A 9,833-nucleotide genomic window follows, 5' to 3' on the forward strand; every position below is an offset into this window, starting at 1 on the left:
ACGCAGCCATCATACTGCTCAGGAAGGAGATGCATTCTGTCTCCTAGAGATGAACGTAGTTTGGTGCGAAAAGTGCAAATCAATCCCAGAACAACAGCAAAGGACCTTGTGAAGATGCTGGAGGAAACAGGTAGACAAGTATGTATATCCACAGTAAACGAGTCCTATATTGACATAACCTGAAAAGCTGCTCAGAAAGGAAGAATCCACTGCTCCAAAACCACCATAAAAATGCCAGACTACAGTTTGCAAGTTGCATACTGGTAAAAGATGTGGACAGATGTGAAGCAGTATGTTAAAGGTGTGTGAAATGTCAAACTCTCAAGCATGATAATCGTAAACATGCTGGAAGTTTACAACAGACTGTTGTTTCTCGACCTAATGAAATGTTAGGTTTTGGCATAATGGGTCCCATGCCACGAAGCAAGTTCCAAAACTAATACGTCCTAGTCTTCATGGACTATCGCGTTGGGTAGAATTTTTTTCCAATGAAAAATGCAACTGCCCAAAATGTTGCTTCCTTGTTCAGGAAGGAAATGCTGGCTCGATGGGGAGTGTTGGACTTCATCTTCTCAGACAGGGGCCCACAGTTCATTTCAACAATTTTCAAAGAATTGTAAGAAAAATGGAACATAACACCCAAATTAACCACAGCCCATCACCCGCAAACCAACATGACAGAGAGAGTAAATCGTACATTCAGATGTATGATCTCCACCTATGTTGAGGACAACCATAATAAATGGGATGAGCATTTACCAGAACTCAGGTTTGCAATTAACTCAGCCATTCGAAAAACCATTAGTATGACACCAGCCGAACTGCAATTGGGAAGGAAGTTGCAGAGTCCTATGGACAAAGTGTTGTGTAGTCCAGATCTTTCACCTGACGATGCCTCCAATGCTGTTGTCAAACAAATAGCATAATTACAGTTTACAGCCAAAGAATGCAGCAAAAAAGCCCACTTGAGACAACTAAGGAGTTACAATCAGACCATAAGAGACCACCTATTCAAATAAAAGGATAGCGTATGGTTGCGAAACTTTCCTTTGTCCAGCGCAGTGGACCAATTCACTGGCAAAAAAATGGAAAGCACCCTATCGTATCATACAACAATTAGCATCTCTAAATTACCAAATTGCACTGGAGTCTACTGAAGATGTCCGAACTGCCCACATGTGTAACCTAAAACTGTTTTCCAACAGCTGAAGAGTTGCAGACCATAAACAAACAGAAACACATTGAAAATTCCAGAATTCTTCTGATGAAAATGAGGAATGTTTGGGTTGTTGAAGTTATGTTTCCTTTTCTGAACAACATGAGTTGTTGTTGTTTTTTTCAAGGGAGGGAGTGTGTCACGATATAGAAAAAGCCCATTAATTTAGTAGTATTTTACCACAAATACCATAGGTGAACATTTGATAAGGGATGGATAGAGCTATTGTGAGGGACTTTTTAATTTATTGCAAGGGAATGCAAAACTTACTAAGGAACACAAAATGATTTCAGAAAATAAATTCCCTCCTTGTCCTCAAAGGGACTCTGTAAATTGGCACTGTGATGGCTTTCCTTACAAAAATTGAGAGCTGCAAACTCACTGATCATTTTCACATGCAAATGAGCTTTGCGGCAAACTTGTGGCAAATTGTCCATTGTTGCCAAAGGTTTGCTGCAGATTCACCACTACTGGTGAAGAGCTGCAAACTTCTGGCAAACGTCTGCAGCAAATCACACGTTCATTTGCATGTGAAAATAATGAGTGAAAAATTTGTGGCTAGTTTGCCAGAACTCTAGATTTTTTTGTAAGAGTTTTTTGTTTGTTTGTCTGATTGCTTTTTTTTTCTCTATAATTTTATTGGCTGTTGTTCATTGATGCACTCTTGCTTGTTGGAGACAGTGTGGCTAGATTTAAAAAAAAGTCTGAAAAACTGAAATTTACAGAAGCGTCTTGGACAACTCGGAGCGACTCTCACAAGTGTGCACACAAGAAGCCCCAATGACTGGCATGCGAGATGGCAAAAACTTTAAGAGCAATGAGACTCTGTCTTGTAGTGTGAGTCAGGCTCATGTAGTGAAGAATAAACAGGACAAAATACACATCAGAAATTGTTTAACATCCTTATATATATATTTATTTATTAAAAAAGGTTTACACTTTACAGAGATTTAGCACTTTATTTAGAAAGCATAAATTATGGCAATAAAGTGACAGACAAACTACTACAGCATTTTCACAACTAATAGATCGCTATTTGACACCACGGCTAGCAAACATCTGCTGTCATGTTCAAGCACTGCTCACTCACAGAAGTTGTGCACAGTCACCACTTCACATTATAGTATTTCCCTTGATAATGTCTCAATCTAGATAATGTTTTTGTTTATATAACTCATCAAGAACCATAAAAGTGGAGATATGGGTAACTGAGAATCCCACAGACTGCTTTCACCTGCAGTCTGACTCAGGAAAGTGTATTTACAGAATTATGGAAGAGCAAACAAGTATTTGCCATGCTCATAAAAGGTATAAATATGAGAAAGAAATAAACAAACACATGGACAGAAGCACCTCCCCCCCCCCCAAAATAAATATACTCAATCACAATTATATAAATAATTCATATCAGTACATTTGTATGTGCTCACAATGATGCAGTTAGCTCTTCTATGATAGTACATTCTAGTATGGAATACATTCCAAACCTAAAAATGGCTCTATTGCTGGTTCAGTCTATGGGAACTTGAGGATCCCTGATCGCGTGTGAACCAGCATAAATGAAGCCCGTCCCCAACAACCCCAGCTATATGCAGGGAGAGATCGGAGACATGGAGAAAATATTCACTTCAGCAATTCATTTAGCAAAGCTTCCTCAAGCTGAAACTGGATCTTTATTTCTGCACTTAGATCACAAGCTCGCAAATTGAATTTCCAGCTTTTCTCGACTCCGGTCCCACACACAAGTCCCTTTCCGTCTCAACAGGACAATTGCTTCACCACTAAATTCATTTAAGTTCTTCTCAATGTGGAGTTATCAAAATCAATGAAGTCTGCTCATATTGATAAAGCACCAATATTATAAAGGCTTGTTTTTCCAGCATCTGTATTAGAAAGTCACACTTAAAAAAATAATGATTTTTTTTTCTGCATTATGAAACAAAATATCATACCAAGTGTAATTTATTTTAAAGAAATATTCCGGGCTCAATACAAGTTAAGCTGAATCGACAGCATTTGTGACAGTTGACATGTACAAAAATTAGTACTATCATTTCGACTCGTCCCTCCTTTTCTTTAGAAAAAAGCTAAAAATCAGGGTTACAGTGAAGCACTTACATTGGAAGTGAATGGGGTCAATCCGTAAACATTACAGTACTCACTGTTTCAAAAGTATAGCCACAAGATGTGAACAACATGCTTTTAGTGTGAGAAAATCACTTACTAAACTTTTCAGTGTAAAGTTATATTCAATTTTAGAACTTCGTTGCAATGACGATGTAACACCATAAACCTAAAACTACAATGAAAACTATGATTTAAACACCTTTACAGCTTTAATAGTAGACAAGTTTTCACAGAAAAATAAATGTAAGTGTTTTTTATAAAATTTTAAGCTTCACATTTCCGCCTTTAAACCCTCCAAAAATACGCCCCTTTCGCCTTCATTGTAAGTGCCTTACTGTAACCTGTATTGATATGTATTAAGCCCAGAATTTTCTTTAAGCACAAACACTTTTCAAGTGAAACATTTCAAGTTTGTTAGGTTTTAAAGTGTCTGAATCTTTTGGGGGGCCACTGTACCAAATGAATTATTTGGCCTAGAGAATGTAACCTGCTAATATATCTTCTATAATAGGAAATTAATAATAACTGGTCCTAAATATTGTAGTTGGAGAAAATAATTGAAATGGTACTGGATCGGTCAGAGGCAACCATTTAGTGTCTAGTAACTTCAATCCTGAAATTCTTTATATTTAAAGTATTCTTTTACTACTTTATTGGACAGAGACAGTGAAGACACTTAGGACGCAAACCTGCATCCCTCAGGTGAGTACCATACCTTTATATGTCCACAGTACAACCTGGCATTCTTATTATAAATCTGATTGATGTGGACTGGCATGTAGCTTAATGCCACTAGAGCATGTGGCAAGTTTGCATGCTGCATCCGTAAAGATGCATTTGGCTTCGACCAGAGTACAGCTAATCGCAAATCATATGGAAGACCCAAAGGGTCAAAATAAATCACAAACTTTTGATGGCTCATACAAAATCAGATTGCACTGAGCTTGATTTTCTCTCTGGTATCTAGAGCCTTGCTGGGTCTTTTATTGCAATTTCATTTCAAACGTTACCTCCACACTTAATTTCACAGGAGATCCTCCCCACCGCAATCCAAAACACAGCTGATGAACTCCCCTCTTCTTTGATAAGCAGAATTAAAACATAAACTCAACTAAAATATGACTCCTCACAACATATAGACCATATGGCTGTCAGTGCCACCTGGGGAAGCAGGCTCGCACAAATAAGAGAGATATGCACTTCGGGAGAAGATTTTGAGGCTTGAAAAGCATTGTAGCAACAATGCCACAGCTGGTATTTTATAAAGACAGGCTATATAACTTTTACGCTGGATTAATATTTTTGGGTTAATGAAGCATCCCTGTAATATTTTTGTTGACTACAGTATTAGAGGCTTTGCTTTGAAATACGTATTATTTTAAAGCACATTTGTGAGTATTGGAAAACATTTGTGATAATCTTGGTTAAAAGTCAATATGAAACAACATTTACATCCAATTTTATGTCCATAATGTGACAACAGATATTTAATGAAAACATTTTAGCCACTGGTAATTGACTGAATAGTGAAAAGTGGGCATGGTTAGAGTGGGGTTGAAAAATAAGGAAAGTCTTATTCTTTTATTAAGAACATTTTTGAAGATTATTAACAATTATTTTCTAGCATGCTCTGATGAATCATTGACAATACAATCAGAAACATATGAATAGGGCCCATTTTGATTTCATTTTCACTTTAAAAACTGTCAGTGAGATCCACGTTCCACAAACTGATTTGACGAAACACTAAATAACCTGGAAGACTTCAAATGAAGATGAAACAAAAATGTAAACATTCACTGCTACACTTTGTTAGCACTCTGTTTTAATAACTCAATATAACATTGAAAACATTAACTGTTGCATTGACTAGGGTAGCTTTTAGCCTTGACCTCCAATTGTCAGTTGTTTGAACTGAGGAGTGCTGGTGTGACAAAGGAAAAGGGGCTTGTGTGTTTGACGAGCATTCGTAAAGCTAAAATAAATTAAAGGCCAACTTATGTTTTGTCATTTGCAGGGTGTTTCTGATGCGCTTTTCTCTCAAATCTCCATTCCATTTTCACACAAAACTTACCCATTCAAGACTTACCATCACTAATTCAAAACTGACCGAAGTCGTATCTGGTTGGGGGACAAAAAATGTTTTCAAAACATTTTCACTTTTAAATGAGAAAAAAAACACAAACATACATTATGACAAACAAGGATATTAAAATTTTTACTATCATAGTGAGATGCATGTTCTATTGCTATTACTGAACTATGTACTATTACTATAAAACTAGTACTATTCTGTTAGTATTACTGTGATTACATCCCATCTTTTCCTATTTGAGAGCTACAATATTTCACATTCAAACACAACAGCTTAAATATTACTAAATACATGGGGAGATTTATAGAAGGCAACACATTCAATATCTATGTGAGCTGGGCATTAAAGTAGGTCAGCTGTGCCCTCTTTCTGTGACATCCACAAAAGTTTGGCCTAGACAATATTTTTGGTGAGAAATTTAAACATTGTGTTTACTGTATACACAATCAAATATCAAAAATGTTTTGGCATACAAACATCAATACAAGTAATATTGGCTGATTTATCTACTCTTATACATGTGAAACTAACAAGTCACAGAAATTTTTTAAATAACAAGTACTTTCTTTTCTCAAGTATTCAGAATATGGTAATCCTTATGGTAGGATGGTTCATGATAGCTTCATTTCCATATATAGCACACATAATATAATATCATCAAGCTTTTTCCCATTAATGTGCTCTGTGGTTGAGATCTGGGAGTCTTTTGAGTGCTGTTATAAATTAGTTAGCCTAGAGTTGTGTGAAGAAAAACGCAAAAGTAAAAAGCGACCGCTCACTGCTGCATTACAGTGAGGCCTGTTTCACACCACAAGCGTAAGCGGTGCTGCGGCACAACTGCAATAGCAGGCTCGCATTGAGCTTTCACACCGACAGGATTTTTTAAACTGTGGATTTATGCAGAAAATGAAGCGATTTCTGGGTTACCATAGTTTGTATTTCCTTTGACAACTGCCATAAATTATAATAAGGTTATCAGAATAGGGTTAAACATTGAGATTATTAAAAACTGATCGATATGAACATTTATTTATATGAGGAAGTGGATAGCATTTACATCCAAATAGTAATTAATTTATGTGGAACGAAATCCAAACCCAAAAGTTCAGATATACACTGCTTAATTTTCTGGATTCAGTTATATTTACTGAATAGAAAGAGTGTTTGTATGCCTGTCACTTCATATAACTTGCATTAAGCCTGACATACTGTCTTTTTTCAAATAACGAATGGTTTGCTCCATTATTTTATATTGACTCATTAAAACAAAAAAAAAAAAAACATTTTCTGGTGAGGTTGAGTGCTTAAACTCTACATGCAGCTACACTTCTGCTAAGCAGCGTTGTGCTGCTTCAGCCCGAAACATAATATACACAAGTACTGGAACACAAATGTTCCTAACTACGCAAGCAAATTTTTAAGTTATGTTCTGAAATATGACAGACCGCATATCATAAGCAACACAAGTATGTGTTGCATTCTTAACACAAGTGGCGTTATAGCGGACAACAGCTAAATGTCTTCTAGTCAATTTTCTCTTTCAGGCCAACTACTGTCATAGCAGAGCAACAGTTTAAAGAGTCTTGCAGAGCAAGTTAAAGTCACATGTTAATAGCTGGCTACCAAAATAATAATATCCGCTTAAATGACAGTACTTGAGTATGCTTGCAATGTGTTGACAAAGCGTTTGCATTGGCATACTCGCAATGTTTCCAGCTTTACGTGGTCGGTATGAATGCTGTAGCCTGTTACTATGGACAACAAAATAAATATGCCCTGCATATGCATACTGTGTGAAACAGGCCTGAGAAGTAGAAATGAAACAATGACTGGGAAGGCAAGTGAAGGACCATCAATGGCATATTAAGGAGAGTCACCTGTGCTTTTGACAAGGAAAAGTTGTCTGGGTCACGCTAGCTGCCCGTCAGACCTGCTCACACACAAACATGTTAGTGATTGTCTGTATGAGAATGCACCTCAGTCAACAGTGAGAGAATGTAAACAGATCTGCAGCTGGATGTGCTTTAGAAAAACCAGTGTGCAAGGTGTGAATCATATTAGTTATAGGAATTATAGGAAGTCTAAACAAAAGGTTAGAGGGGTCTTAAAGGTGAAGTGTGTAATTAAAGCACCTCTAGTGACACCAAATATAACTCCAAACAGTTTCAACTGGCTGCCATTTGTTGGACAAATGAAGAAATGCTACAGTTTTACTTTTCAGGGTACTCAACCTACAGATGGCTTACTTATACTGTAGGTATCTCTCTATATAACATGGGATAACTGAGTGTTATAACATCAAATAATTACACACTCATTAACAGATATCTTGTTCACCTGAGGAGGTTTCCTATAACAACAGCGCACTGCTCACACGGTTTCCAGATCAGTATTAAACGATATATCGACAAAACAAACAGGTAAGTCTTTATTTCTAAATTTTTAATTGATTTATATACAACAAACTTTGTTTAGACAGAATTTAAGATTCTTGGACAAACTGCTTAATCTCAACAGATTGAACCCTACAGAAACCCCTTTAATTTTAATTAATAATCCTTTAATAGTTCACACATTGCCTGTGTGTGTGTGTGTGTGTGTGTGATGGACAGGTGAAATGGCCAGATATTTGGAGGACGACCTCTTAAACTAACCAGAATGCCAGACTTTGGTCGACTGAGCATGTGCGCACACAAAAACACGCACTCGCACAGATCTAGTGAAAAGACATGATAAAGCTGCTCAAGGTGCAGAGAAGGAAGCATTGCTAATCTACTACAGGTAGATTAAGAAAAGAGCTTTCATATTGCATGTTTACAGAGAATACAAGCTTAAATTGCTTAGCATATATATATATATATATATATAAATAATTGGAAGAAAGCTACATCCTAGTATAATGGCTAAATATCACTTTCCAATTCTAAAATAATTAATACCAAGAATATGTGTGTGTGTGTGTATATATATATATATATATATATATATATATATATATATATAAAATGCATATAAATATACATAAGTACATGGGTATATCTACACATATATATTTATAGTGCCATAGACCATACATATATATGCATATATTTATAATATAGCCACATTTACACGTGGTGAATATACAATAAAAATGACTATATTGCAAAGCTAAGATTGAGTAAGACTCGACTGAACATTCACATCATCTAAAGTAAGCTTAAAGCCCAAAGAAGTTTAAGTGTATTGCTATATAAGAAAGAACCAAGGTCCCCAGCAGGTTTTCGGGAGGAGCAAGTGTAATCGAGTATTGCTTTTGTAAGACTGGTGCGTTTTTGGATCCATAGATAGGGTATGGATGGGTTTGGGTGGAGAAAGTATGAAGTTTGGGCGTTTCTGTGCGGCGGAGACAGCCTGGTCAAGCCTGGAGTGGTACGACAGTTTAGAGCCACACAACCTGATGGTTCTAGAAGTCTGAGAAGAGATCTTGAGGACCCAAGTGAATAAAAAAAGGAGCGATGGTCCGCGGCTGGTAAAAGGGATTGTCAATGAAAAGACCACCTACAGTGAGGACAAGAGCAGAGAAAGCTGTGATTAATGGTGCGGACCGGGTGGAGGCAGCCGCATACACTCTGATGGTGGAATGGGGTTAGGGTGTGCCACAGGGGTGGGTACTAGGACCTCTGCTCTTTCGGGCTGTATGTGGGGTTTTCATTGCAAAGGGAGCGTTTCAAGGTTAATAAAAAATACATCAACAATGTAAGCTGCATGGTTATCACTTTCCAACAGAAAAAAAAAATGGAAAGAAATTTGGAGCTCATTCGTTTGATATAAACAGGCAGAGGAAATGTGAGACATATGTAGCAACTTGGAAGTTTCCATACAGATGTAGTTAGTACATAACTCTGACAAATCAGATCTGTTTTGATTTTGGAGAGAGTATAGTACAATGACAGCTATCACTACCAAAGAGGACAGAGCCATTGGTTTAGAGTGGACACTTGACAATGAATGTGTGGGGGAATCCATTAACAATGAATGGGAATATCGCAAACACTCGTGTAACCATGGAGATTGTGTTCCTCTTTGGTAAACGATGATCATGACCCAACCATCAGCCAGCACAAGCTTTTGCTGAAATGACCAAAACAAAAAGCAAAGATACTTCTGAACATATCTGGATGCATTACGGTGTTAAAACGTTTTTGCTCTTAGTACAAGCGAGCCAATGGTATATTAAATCAAAACATTATTTACGCACAGTCATGTTGTACTTAACCTGTATGACTTTCTTCCATCGAACACAAAATATGGAGCCAGAACAATGACTAAAGTATTTGAATTTTGTTCATTTGAATTCTAGACCATTAACAATTAACAGAACTGAACAAGATTTGAAAGAGAAGGTGAATAAAT

The 9,833-nt window shown here is 36.8% G+C and overlaps 1 protein-coding gene across 3 annotated transcripts in view; it reads right to left on the minus strand.

The window, feature by feature from the left end:
- Positions 1 to 2,088: 2,088 nt before the first annotated feature.
- LOC127432969 (spermatid perinuclear RNA-binding protein-like) overlaps positions 2,089 to 9,833 on the minus strand; it is a 162,292-nt gene continuing 154,547 nt past the window's right edge. For all 3 annotated transcript variants that reach the window (XM_051684519.1, XM_051684520.1, XM_051684518.1), the window contains exon 19: positions 2,089 to 8,978. In XM_051684519.1, the coding sequence (XP_051540479.1) occupies positions 8,884 to 8,978 (95 nt within the window). In that variant the 3' untranslated portion in view covers positions 2,089 to 8,883. The remainder of the gene's footprint in view (positions 8,979 to 9,833) is intronic.

This window comes from Myxocyprinus asiaticus, chromosome 42 (genome assembly GCF_019703515.2).
Source record: "Myxocyprinus asiaticus isolate MX2 ecotype Aquarium Trade chromosome 42, UBuf_Myxa_2, whole genome shotgun sequence".
NCBI classification, from domain to species: domain Eukaryota; kingdom Metazoa; phylum Chordata; class Actinopteri; order Cypriniformes; family Catostomidae; genus Myxocyprinus; species Myxocyprinus asiaticus.